Source organism: Sus scrofa, chromosome 9 (genome assembly GCF_000003025.6).
Source record: "Sus scrofa isolate TJ Tabasco breed Duroc chromosome 9, Sscrofa11.1, whole genome shotgun sequence".
In the NCBI taxonomy this organism is placed as follows: domain Eukaryota; kingdom Metazoa; phylum Chordata; class Mammalia; order Artiodactyla; family Suidae; genus Sus; species Sus scrofa.
In genome coordinates, this window is record NC_010451.4 from 62,122,448 (window position 1) to 62,136,517 (window position 14,070).

The 14,070-nt window shown below is 36.0% G+C and overlaps 1 protein-coding gene across 1 annotated transcript in view; it reads left to right on the forward strand.

Moving 5' to 3' along the window:
• Positions 1–14,070, forward strand: part of GUCY1A2 (guanylate cyclase 1 soluble subunit alpha 2) — a 409,223-nt gene that overhangs the window by 20,867 nt on the left and 374,286 nt on the right. The window contains exon 2 of the mRNA XM_003130093.6: positions 12,450–12,511. Within this exon, the coding sequence (XP_003130141.3) occupies positions 12,450–12,511 (62 nt within the window). The remainder of the gene's footprint in view (positions 1–12,449; positions 12,512–14,070) is intronic.

A 14,070-nucleotide genomic window follows, 5' to 3' on the forward strand; every position in this document is an offset into this window, starting at 1 on the left:
ACATTTATAAATTTAAGGTAATAATTCTTCCTGTCTTACAAGATTTTTGTGAGGATTAAATCAGTTGCAACATGTAATGTGTTGGTCCAAGTGTTTGACACTTAGCACCCAAAATATTAGCACTCAATTGTTACTACAGTGTTAAATCCAGAAAGCTTACTCTTATTTCACTTTGTAGACTGAGTCGGCTTTGTGCCGTCTGTGGGATTCTGTTTGGCTTAATTAAGTTTTAGAACTGAATTCATGTTTCTCCAAAGATTTGCAATAAAGCAATATCAATTTTCCTGTAAAGATGTGTAGAAGCAGTACCATCTTCTCTCATAGTCAGGATTTTTATTCAGGCAGCCAAGTTGGCCATGATGATGACCAGTGATTCCCCTAAAGTTTCCCTAGTAAGAAGTTAGTGATCATACCAGAACTGTTTAAATAACAATAACGACACTAAAAATTTTTGGAAAACAGTTTTCAACAATGTTTTCATATTCATTATGGAAGAAAATAAAAGGAAACAAGGGATTTCAGTTAGGTTCATGGGATAATTTCCTTATGGTCACCAAAGTGAGATAAATTACCAATGGAGGCAGCAGTTTGTGGGAGAAAAAGCATGGGAGACTTAAATCCTTATCTAGTTTATGTCTCTTTCCAGGATGTAACTGAGGCAAAACACCTTGATCTCTCTAAATCTCAGTATTTTCATCTGTAAAATGTGGGTAATCACGCCTGAGACCTAGATGATTGTTGTGAATATATAATGAGATAAAAGAAAAGAAAGTGATTTGTAAACTGTGAAGTGTTATACAAACTGATGGTGGTGTTATTATGTTCTGGAGTTCTTTGAAAACAGAAATTGTTGGATTACTTAAATGTGCTCTTATTTGGGCTGAAGAAGAACTCATATTTTTGGATCTATTTCAGTTCAAGGAATATGTTTTCAGACTAAATAAGTGTTGATGATATTCGGTCTTGTCTAATTGAAATTCAGTGGCTATTTTGGGAAGGCATGAAAATTAACAAAGGGGAAATACATGGAAGGGAACTGTGCTTTGTATAGGAAGACTTAATTATCGTATCTATTACATGTTAAGTATATTCAGTTAAAATCAATACTTAAGTGATAGCAAACACTATGCTTTTCTAATTAGAATATTCTAATAAAGCCAAGGTTTTCAGTTTGAATCCCTTTATGGGTCAATTAGCATAATGTCAACCTTCACCCTGTGCTTTCCTGATGTCATGCAAATGTTTACTTGTGTTCACAAGAATAAAGTGGAGATTGGAAAAGTTATGCAGATGTTCAATCAGTAAATATAGAACTATATATTATGCTGCACTCCAGCTTTTATTTTTTTTCTTTGAACATATTTATCATTTTTATTTTTTGTAATTAATTGGTCTGGACTACTAGTTTTGTTTAGTAAATTAGTGATGTAGCTCACAAATGGTATTCCAAGTTTCCTTAAAGGTAGTTTAATCACGGAGGCATTCTGGCCCTCTCTTTACAAGTGCTTAACTTTGTAATGCTTCGCCTCAAAGTGACCCTGAGATCTATGAATTTCTTTTTCCTCTTTGTTGTTTTTTGGCCACATTTGCAGCATGTGGAAGTACCCAATCCAGGGACTGAACCTGTCCCACAGTAGCAACCCAAGCCATTGCAGTGACAATGCTGGATTCTTAATCCACTGTACCACAAGAGAACTCCTACGAACTTCTTATATGTGTTTATTAGACGGGAAAATGGAGGCATTTTCTCCCCAAGGTTTCTTACTCCCAGATGAAGAGATTTTGGCTAATTTTATTAAAAAAAAAAAAGTCAGTAGCGCAGCTGGCCTTGAAATTCAGAGTTCCTGACTCAAAGTTCTAAATTTAATTTGCAGTTTTTTTTAATTTTAGTTTATATATAATAGGTTTAATCAGAGGCTGGGAAAATTAATATTATGCCTAGATCTTTAGCAAGATTGATGATAACTACAATTACATGTCTTTCAGAAGTAGTTGAGGTGGTTATTTGAGGTGACTTATTATTTTCACTAGTTTTATTCAAAATACCAACCATATAATTTGACCCATTGGTTTCTACAGGCCTAGCCATAAAGTTAGGGTATCTAATATTTTGATTATAAAATGAAGGAATTTGGTATATCATGTCCTTGTAAGTAAAACACTCTTATGTTGAGATCTTTGGATTGTGATGTGGAGGATGATGAAAAGGTTCCTTGCTCCCCAATTTATCTTTTGCTGACAAGCCTATTTACCAAAATTCTACCTTTAGTGGTTCAAACCATCTTATATAAAGTAGGGAAGTTCATCATACCATCATCTACCTTAGTAAGGATTGAGGATCAAGTGTTTTAGGAAATCAAAGTAGGATTCCTCCAGAGCACCATCTGAGATCAGGGCACTAAGGTGATTTGAAATTTTTTTTTTTTATCATGAATGGATGTTGGACTTTGTTAAGTTCTACATCTATTGAGATGATCATGTGGTTTTTGACTTTTCTTTTGTTAATGTGGTGTATAATGTTGATTAATTGGCATATGTTGAACCATCCTTGTGAACCTGGGATGAATCCTACCTGGTCGTGGTGTATGATCTTTTTGATATGTTGTCGGATTTGGTTGGCTAAAATTTTGTGTCTATATTCATCAAAGATATTGGCTGATAGTTTTCTTTTTTGGCGGTATCTTTGTCTGGTTTTGGAATTAGGGTGATGGTGACTTCATAGAATGTCTTTGGAAGTGTTCCCTCTTCTTCAAACTTTTGAAAAAGTTTAAGAAGGATGGGCACCATTTGCTCTTTGTATGTTTGGTAGAATTTGCCTGTGAAGCCATCTGGTCCTGGACTTTTATTTGTAGGGAGTGTTTTTATGGCATATTCAATTTCATTTCTCGTGATTGGTCTGTTCAGTTGATCTATTTCTTCTTGATTCATTCGGCAGGCTGTAAGTCTCTAGAAAGTTGTCCTTTTCTTCTAGATTGTCAAATTTGTTGGCATACAATTGTTCATAGTATTTGCTCATGGTTTTTTGTATTTCTGTAGTATCTATGGTGATTTCTCCTTTTTCATTTCTTATTTTGTTTATTTGGGTTTTTTCTCTCCTCTTCTTGGTGAGTCTAGCCAGAGTTTTGTCAATTTTGTTTACCTTTTCAAAGAAGCAGCTCTTGGTTTTATTGATTTTTTTCTATTGTTTTTTGAATCTATTTTATTGATTTCCTCTTTGATCTTTATGATTTCCTTCTGCTGATTTTAGGTTTTGTTTGTTTTTCTTTTTCTAATTCATTTAGGTGGTGGGTTAAGTTCTTTATTTGAGATTTTTCTACTTTTTTGAGGAAGGCCTGTATTACTATGAAGTTCCCTCTGAGCACTGCTTTTGTGGCATCCCGTAGATTTTGAGTGGTTGTGTCTTCATTATCATTTGTCTTGAGGTATTTTTGAGTTTCCTTCTTGATTTCCTCATTAACCCATTGGTTTTTTTTAGTAGCGTGTTGTTTAGTCTCCATGAAGTAAGTTTTTTCTCATTTCTTTTCCTGTGGTTGATTTCTACGTTCATGCCATTGTGGTCAGAGAAGATACTTGAAATAGTTTCTACACTCTTAAATTTGTTGAGGTTAGCTTTGTGACCCAAGATGTGATCAGTCCTTGAGAATGTTCCATGTGCACTTGAGAAGAATGTATATTCTGATTTTTTTGGATGTAATGTCTTGAAAGTGTCAATTAAATTTAACTTTGCTATTGTGTCATTTAGAATCTCATTTTGTCTTTGTCTTTTTAGGGCCTCACCCACAGCATATGGAGGTTCCCAGGCTTGGGGTCCAGTCAGAGCTGTAGCTGCCAGCTTTGACCATAGTCACAGCAATGTGGAATCTGAGCCACATCTGTGACCCACACCACAGCTCATGACAATGGTGGATCCTTACCCCATGGAGCCAGGCCAGGGATTGAACCTGTGTCCTCATGGATACTAGTCAGGTTCATTAACCACTGAACCACGATAGGAAGTCCTTATTTGAAATTTTGATGAATGAAGGAAAGAGATGATGGTTGTGGTGATTTGTCCTATCAGAGTGCAGCAAAAATACACTGGACTCTCATGGGGTAGGAAAGAGGTAGAGGGGAAGCTAAGGAGGGGAAAGTGAAAGTGTGTCTGAGATAAGATCATCCATGATTTTTGTCTGAGGTCTTCTTTGTGTGCATAGGTTTGCTGTCCAGTAGCAAACAATTACAAAACTGATAAACACTTAGCCAGACTCATTGAGAAAAAAAGGGAGAGGATTTAAATCAAAATTAGAAATGAAAAAGGAGAAGTTACAGTGGACATCAAATAAATACAAGGGATCATAAGAGATTACTGCAAGCAACTACATGCCAATAAAATGGGCAACCTAGAAGAAAGACAAATTCTCAGAAAGGTGCAATCTTCCAAGACTGTACCAGGAAGAAACAAACAAAAAAAATGAATAGACTAATCACAAGTACTGAAATTGAAACTCTGATAAAAAGCTTCGAATGCGAGTTCCCATTGTGGCTCAGTGTTGCCACAAACTGCAGCATAGGTTGTGGATGCATCTAGGATGCCACATTTCTGTGATTGTGGCTGGCAGCTGCAGCTCTGATTCTGCCCCTAACTGGGAACATCCATATGCTGCAGTGTGGCCCTAAAAAGGAAAAACAAACAAACAAACAAAAAAAACAAACAAAAACAAAAACAAAACTTCCTACAAACAAAAGAGGAAGGAACACACCCAAACTCATTCCATGAGACCACCATCACCCTGACACCAAAACCAGACAAAGATACCACAACAAAAAAAAACATTTATAGGCCAATAGCACTGATGAACATAGATGTCAAAATCCTCAACAAAATACCAGCAAACAGAACCCAATAATACATTAAAAGGATAATACACTGTGATCAAGTGGGATTTATCCCAAGGGTGCAGAGATTTTTCAGTATCCACAAATCAGTTAGTGTGATAAACCACATTAACAAATGGAAGAATAAAATCTATATGAGCCTCTTAAGAGATGCAGAAAAACCTCTTGACAAAATCCAATATGCATTTATTATAAAAACTCTCTAGAAAGTGGGCATAAGGGGAACCTCCCTCATTACAATAAAGACAATGCAAGACAAAACCACAGCTAACATCATTCTCTACAGTGAAAAGCTGAAAGGATTTCCACTAAGATCAGGAACAAGACAAGGATGTCCTCTCTCACTACTTTTATTCAACATAATTTTAGAAGTCCTAGCCATGGCAATCAGAGAACAAAAAGAATTAAAAGGATCCAAATCAGAAAAGAAGAAGTAAAACTGTCACTGTTTGCAGACGATACAATAATTACATAAAAAATCCTAAAGATGCTATCAGAAAACTACCAGAGCTCATCAGTGAATTTGGTAAAGTTGCAGGATACAAAATTAATACACTGAAATATCTTGCATTTCTATACACTTACAACAAGGGATTGTAAAGAGAAATTAGGGAAACAATCTTGTATTCCATTGCATCAAAAAGAATAAGATATCTAGGAATAAACTTACCTAAAGATTTGTACTCTGAAAACTTTAAGATGCTGCTGAAAGAAATTGAAAATAACCCAACAGATGGAAAGATATATCATGTTCTTGGATTGGAGCAATCATTATTGTCAAGATGACTGTATTACCCAAGGCAATCTATAGATTCAGTGCAATCGCTATCAAATTACCAGTGGCATTTTTCACAGAACTAGAACTAAATTTTTAAAATTTGTAAGAAAACACAAAAGACCCCCAATAGCCAAAGCAATCCTGAGAAAGAATAATGGAGTCCAAACAATCGCACTGTGATTTAAGACTATTCTACAAATCTACAGTCATCAAAGCAGTATGGTACTGACATAAAAAGATAAATATAGATCAGTGAAACAGGATAGAAAGCCCAGAAATAAACACACACACCTATGGTAAACAAATCTACAACAAAGGAGGCAAGAGTATACAGTGGAGAAAAGAAAGTCTCAATAAGTGGTGCTGGGAAACCTGGATAGCTACATGTAAAAGAATCATATCAGAATACTCTCTACTTTCATACACAAAAATAAACTAAAAATGGATTAAAGACCTAAATCTAAGACTGGAAACTATAAAACTCTTAGAGAAAAACATAGGCAGAACACTCTGATATAAATTGTGGCAATATCTTTTCAGATCCACCTCTTGGCATAATGAAAATAAAACTAAAATAAACAAATGGGGGCCTCCTAATTAAACTTAAATACTTTTGCACAGAAAAGGAAACCATAAAATAAATGAAAAAACCCATAGAAAGGGAAAGAATCTTTGCAGAAGAAGCAACCAACAAGGGATTAATCTCTAAAATATAAAAGCATTTCATACAGCTTTATGTCAAAAATTGAAGATACCAATTGAAAAATGGGCAAAAGATCTAAATAGACATTTCTCCAAAGAAGACATACAGCTGGCCAAAAGCACATGAATAGATGCTCAACATCACTAATTACTAGAGAAATGCAAATCAAAACTACAGTGAGATGTAGTCAAAATGGCCATCATTAATAAGTCTGCAAATAAGAAATGCTGTAGAGGGTGTGGAGAAAAAGGAACCCTTCTCTGTGGTTGGAGAGGGTATAAATTGGTACAACCACTATGGAGAACAGTATGGAGGTTCCTCAGAAAACTGATTATAGAACTACTATATCATCCAGCAATCCCACTTCTGGGCCTAGAGCCAGATTCTTTATTTTTATGTTGACATTAAAAAAAATACTTTATTGGGAGTTCCCATCATGGCTCAGTGGTTAACGAATCCGGTTGGGAACCATGAGGTTGCGGGTTCAATCCCTGGCCTTGCTCAGTGGGTTAAGAATCCGGCATTGCCTTGAGCTGTGGTGTAGGTTGCAGATGCAGCTCAGATCCCGCGTTGCTATGGTTCTGGCGTAGGCCTGCGGCTACAGCTCTGATTGGACCCCTAGCCTGGGAACCTCCATATGCCACAGGAGCAGCCCTAGAAAAGGCAAAAAGACAAGACAAAACAAAACAAAAACCTTTATTGATGACTGTTTCCTAGGGGAAAAGATGTTCTTTTTGTAAAGGAAGGCTTCTAATCTGTCTAACTCTATTTTTCAGTCAACTGTTGATAATAACAAGTCAGTCTGTTTTACTGTATTGTTGAAAAGATCAGTTTGGTGTACACATGCATTAAAAATGTCAACTTTAAAATGCTTAGCCAAATACAAGGTGTTAAATATGATGTTCCATACAAGTTAGAGATAATGGGCTTAGATTCTGGTTTACCTGAGTTTCAACCCCGGCTTTGTCTCTTTTAAACTCTTTGACATAGGATCACTTAAACTTTCTGTGTCTCAGTTTCTCACCTCTAAAATAATAAACTATCTCATAATTTTGATGTGAAGATCAAAGGAGTTAATATAAATGGGGTGAAAGCGGTGCCTTGCATTGAGTAAGTACAACAATAATATTAACTGTTTTATTATGTATATGTTGGCACAAAATATAATACTGACATAAGTGCATGGGAGTGAATTGGGAATTTTTGAAAATCCTATATAAATGCTTCAAGTAATGTCATTCTTTGTTTATCTAATAAATCATATTTAATTATAAGCTATTAATGACAATAAATGGAACTTGAATTTAGCAATTTTGTGTCTTTTAGAAGCTTACTTCCCTTTGATATTTGAATAAAGAAGCTACTTTCATTAATGCTGACTTACTCAGGTAACTTCTATAGAGTATTGGTCTTGATCATCATGACCTTAAATGAAAGGTTTTCAACCGTGACTAACATTAGAAGCAAATGGGTCTCTTCCCACTTGTAATGGAAAATTTGGGGGTGGCACTCAGGCATTGGTATTTTTATTTTTATTTATTTATTTATTTATTTTTGTCTTTTTGCTATTTCTTTGGGCCGCTCCCGCGGCATATGGAGGTTCCCAGGCTAGGGGTCGAATCGGAGCTGTAGCCACTGGCCTACGCCAGAGCCACAGCAACGCTGGATTCGAGCCGCGTCTGCAACCTACACCACAGCTCACGGCAACGCCGGATCGTTAACCCACTGAGCAAGGGCAGGGACCGAACCCGCAACCTCATGGTTCCCAGTCAGATTCGTTAACCACTGCGCCACGACGGGAACTCCCAGGCATTGGTATTTTTAAAAGCTTGGGGTACTTTTCTATGTAGGCAGAGTTGTAAACCACTGGCCTAGAGCAATAGTGATTAAATATATCCATATCATTTAGTTTCTTAAATTGAAATATAATTTTCTCATAATTAAGTAAATAAAATGACATTATTATGGATGTTTCTTTAAAGGCAGACATATTGTTTCTGTTAATTATGTAGCTTATATGTATGTGTTACAAAGCAGAAATGAGAAGTTTGTTTGTTTTTAAATTAGCTGTGGATTTTTGTTTTTGGCATGATGAAAGCTGTATGTATGTTAAAAAAATATGGAATTATAGAATGTTAAAGATGAGAGGGACCCTCAAAGCATCTAGTAGAAAGAGGGCACACCTTGAGGAAGCCAGTCCTGGCTTGCAGTGACTCATTCCCTTCCCCAGTGTGTGATCTTAGGGTACTTATTTAATCAATCAGAGCTACAACTTCTTTATCTCTGTAGAATTGAGATGAACGTGTACTTTGTATGATGAGACAACATTTCATGTGACACATGCACACATATTGACTCTCTGCCTCCTACCCAATCCCCATACCATCTGGTGCAGATGTCTAGAGCAGGGACTGTGTGGGAGCCTTTGCAGGGGTGTCAGAGCTTACATGGCCAGTTGCTGGTAACTGCTGCCTCCCATTACTCAGAGATCATTTCTCTGGCTCTGTTTGGACTGTTTCATGGTTGACTATTTGGATCCCATGATTTTTCATGAGCATAACATTTGGTCTCTAGGGATCAGTCACTACTGACCAAGTAGAGTGAAACTGTAAATGAGACTAGAGATGAAGATGGCTTCTTGTTGCTACATGGTGGAAGTTTTTGAGTACTTCTTGTTTGAGCTTCAGATAATACATGTGCAGGACACAGATGGCTGCTTTCTCTTTCTAGCTGTCTTCCTATCCATTGGTTCTTTGTGTTAAGTATGGAGAATAGGAAGCCACTATCTCTGTCTTAGTTTGAGGGAAGCAGAGAAAAAATTTCAGACCTCTTTTATTTTCTTCTTTATGATAGGAATAGTGGATTTTGTCTCCTTCCCAACGCTTGTCTCATCAAATCCTTTAGCATATGGTTATAAAAGTATTAGACCATCCAGCTCTCTTGTTGCACATTCTTTATGTCCTAGGAAGGAGGTTCATGTATTATTTATTAATTGTAAAATACAATGCCTGAGGTCCTGATCTTGGATATGGTGCATCAATGCCTTTCCTGCTTATAGGCCTGGCTTTAGGTCTACTCTCAATCTTACTTTGGAGAATTCTGCTTTTGTTACCGTCTCTCTGGGCGCTTCTGAAAACTTTATTGGAAATATTTATCACTTCAGCTATCATTTTCCTATTTTCCCCTCTGTTTATTGGAATAGGTATCATGTCATTATTAGTATTATTAGTAGATCGGTTGTTTTTTTAGTTGATGAGGATCTTGAAACATTACACTTAAAGGGTGGGTATTCCAACAAAAACCTTGTATTCCTCTACTAGATTTTAAGACTCTTGAGAGTAGGAACCATGTTTTACAGCTGAGCATAGTCATAACTATCCTTTATTTTGTACCTACCATGTACCAGAGACTTCAATTTATTTCAGTTAATTTCCATAAAAATAATGTATATATAAGGAAGCATTTAGATGGCTTAAGTAAACTGCTCAAAGTCATATAACTGGAGTTGATTTTGAAATCAATTTGATCTTAAGTCCTCTTTTCTAAATCATCTTTCTAAACTCTTTCTTAGAGGAAAGGGTAGATACAAATAAGAGGATTGGGATCTTGGCCTGTAGAAGGTTGGATAGAAGGGTATTACATTCTTAAAGAAGAGGAGAGAAGGTCTGCACATCTTCAGAGCCCTTGCTTTTCCCACTAATCTACACTAACTTGTGTCACTGGCATACATGGACATTTAATAGATGGACCCTACAACCCTCAAAGCAGAAATCACCCATTCTAAAGGCTTTGGCCCACATGCGGGTCTTCACTTCAAGCTTTCTATTCATGTCAGAGAGACTCTGAGATTATGTGAAGATGTCTCAGAATCAGGCAAACTCTGAAGAAGATTCGAGTGAATCCATGGCAATAAGACATTCTGAAGAGTCAGGTCTGTTTTGAAGTTAGTCTTTGCTGAAGATCAGGATATAATCTGCAGTTAGCCTGTATCCTTATAGTTCAGTCCATCAGAATATGCCCACTGGATTTGGCAAGCAATAGGAAGTATATAAATCTTTACGAAGTGGAAGCTTTTTTGAATGTGCCAAGAGAACATTTTCCTTTTAATGTATTTGGAAACTAAATATAATTCCTGCTGGGGAGTAAGAGTAATTGCTTCACAGAAAAAGTAAGTTCTTTAAAAAGCTTAACTCCTTTAACATTTGCTTTTTAATGATTGGGAAATTCCTGTTATAGGAAAAAAATGTCCTTTGGTACAAATGAGGTCATTCTGGTCATAACTGGCCTTGTGCATTCTAGTTCCTGCTTTTTGTTCCATGTTTTGTGAGGTTATTGGCAGGATAATTCCTCTTGGTTATCCACTACTTTTAGGGCATATTGCCAAAGAGAAAGTTATCTTAGCTTAGAAACTGCCAAACTAGTTTGGCACTAGTGTAGTGTCCTTTAAGAGGCCCAGATGCCAGGGGTATTGAGACAGTGACTGATAATGACTTGGTTTAGGTTGGCCATGGATTGGATTTTTAAAGCATGCTTTTGTTTGTGCTAGGATTGTTGTGTCTGCTTTACTCTCTAAAGATTTTTAAATAGCTTCATTTCTTCTTGGGTCAGAAATTATTTTTCTTTCCTAGGTTACTCTGCTTTGATTTTATTCTGATGTTCGGAAATATCTGTGCTGGTTTGAGCCCTCATATTCATATTTTTAACCTACTATGAATGAAAAAACTGCTGTTGAAAGAAGTTGCCCTGTACCTCTTTCTTTAAACACTTGGATGCTGCTTCCTTCTAAAATTAATTTCTGAAATGGCTTGGCTGAAGTAAAGAGTATGTATGTCTGAGCTCTTAGATTTGCTCAGTGAAGATGTTCTCCTAAATGGTGGTGTTGAATAGATCTCAGTGGATGCTCTTGATTTAATTGAAACTCACTTTCCTCAAGATTTAAAATAACCATTTCCTCCCAAGGAGGATGTTGAAACTTTGAGTATTAGCTAGGAAGATTGTTAAATCTAACCAGGATATTTTCATAGAGAAATAAACATGGAAGGGGTTCAAGTGAGCCCTGACAACAACCTCTGTAGTGTCCTTTAAATTATCTGTCTTTAAGACAACCACTAAAGGGTTAAGGATGGGAAATAAACTGATATTTATGAACCGCTTTTTAGGTACCAGCAATGTGCTAGATCCTTTCTTCACATTACCTTTTCAGATTTACCTAGGTTTCTGTTAATTAGTGGCAGCCCACAGAATTACCATGCTCTCTATCATCAAAAGCTACCATGCTATCGTCACATCTTGAAGGGTCTGTGTTAGAGTCATTATAACTCCCTAAAACTCATCCATGGCTATACTCAATATTTTGATACATTTTTCCCCCTGCTTGATGGACTAGAAATTTTTATTATTTAAAAAATGTACACTCTTGGCACTGAGAAGATGATTCTTATCAAAATGTATTAATAAAATCTGTGTTCTGTGATCTTTGTGTCACTTTCATACTACCCTAGGTCTGAAACTCCAAGTTGAGGCTCTGTTGCTTATATAAGTCTATTCTTGGTTTGGGATTAAGAGACTCTATCTTCAGCTGTCATGGAAAGGTAGGATTATAAACTTCAGTCTTGAGCTACTTAGGTATTTGCTGCAGGTCCTATTTCTTGCCAAAAACACTGTGGCCTCTCCAGAAGGCTCTAGAGCTCTTGCCTGAAATCTCTTGAAGAAGTCAGGCTTGACCTGGGTATCACTCATCTTTAGTGCACCCCCTCTCCACTGCCCCCAATGTCTAGGTTTATTGTAGGCAGCCAATGAGTATTTTATTGAACTTAATAGAATTTGGGAAAATATGGCTAGTAAATGCTATTATATTTGAAGTTGGGAAATTTGGGGTAATTGCTGAGTGCCTCATATTAGTTCCTGTGGGAAAAATACATGGAAAAATGCATATTATAAAGTAGAAATTCTTATGAAATGAATCAGGAACTGCATATCTACCTATGAAACTCAGAATGTAAAAAAATAACTTTCTGCTGATTATAGTAATACAGCTTAGTTATCTACTCACTGATTTACTGATAATATATTATTATTATTATTATTCTGTAGCCCCAGATGATACAGCAGACTCTTAAGAGGACATTGCAGTATTATGAGCACCAAGTTACTGGGTAAGTAAAAATGTATTTCGGTTATTACTGGGGAAAAATTAAGGATAATTACTCAAACAGAGCTGTTGAGCATGTGGTTTTCTGCCATCCAAGTCAACTATATTGCCTGTAGTGGTTATGCTCTCAGTGTGGGGTTGGAGTAGGAGCTCACAGACAACCCATGGAGTGCTTTCATTTGGCTTATTTGTGTCAGATCCCCTTAAATAAAATCTCTTTTGCTGTTGCTTTCCTTTTTTTCCTTTATGCTTTTACACTCTCATTCTCATCCATTGAATCTCATATTTTTTTCCGTAGTAATATGATAAGGTTTATTGGTACCAAATGAGATGCTTTAAGTGAGATTTTAGAATCTTTCAGTAAAGTTTATTCAGAATCACTACAAGCTTGACATAGTTCAGTGAGAAGTACTGGTTTAGTAAAAGTCACCTACTACATATTTTTCTTTGTTTTTTGCACTTCTTGAAGTGGTATGGTGTGTAAAGTAAGAAGACTTGAGGTCAAAATACAGGAATTCAAGGCCTTACTAGCACATAACTTTTAAGTAACTTCATTTCTTTTAAAGGGTGATGATGATAATAATAACTAAATAAAGGATTATATGTCATTATTAAATAATTTTATGAAATATTTTGTAAACAGAAAGTTCCAAGTAAGTGTAAGATATATATTTGATTGGCTGTGACAGAAATTAGTAGGCAATACAAAAGCCTGAATTTACTTTCTTATGCAATCTAGCTATTTAAATTATGTGTACAGTGAACCAAAGTATTTATATTTATAGGAGTTTAAGTACTTCTGAGGAGTCTAGAATCAAATCCTGGTACCTCTTGAGATGCTGTGGGGAATCCTTTAACATTTATGGGTAATAGTCATTGCCATGGATATCAGGACATATTTTGTGCTACTAGAATGTAATGTGAGGTTTTTTTCTTTTTTTTTAAACAAAACAGAAAGGAAGAAAACCTAGTGGAAAAATAATCTTAGTACCTAGTATAATGCCATGCACTTTATTTTCTTAATTAAATCTTATTGGATTATAGTTGATTTACAATGTTGTGTTAGTTTCAGGTGTACGGCAATATATACATTTCCATTCCTTTTCAAATTCACTGCAGAGTATTGAGTAGATTTCCCTGTGCTGTACAGTAGGTCCTTGTTATTCATCCATTCCATTTATAGCAGTGTGTTTATATCAATCCCAATCTCTATTTTATCCCCCCATCTGTGTTTACACAGTATTGAGTAGATTTCCCTGTGCTATACAGTAGGTCCCTGTTACCTGTCTATTTTATATATTGTAGTGTGTCTAAGTTAATCCCAAACCTCTAATTATTCCCTCCCCACGCCACGTTTCCCTTTTGGTAACCATAAGTCTGGTTTCAAAATCTTTGAGTCTGTTTCTGTTTTGTAAGTTTTTTTCTATCATTTTTTATTAGATGTCACATATTAGTGATCTCATATGATACTCATATTTCTCTGACTTACTGACTGGTGAGAGGTTATACCTCATTGTAGTTTTGATTCACATTTCCCAAATATTTACTGATGTCTTTTTGACC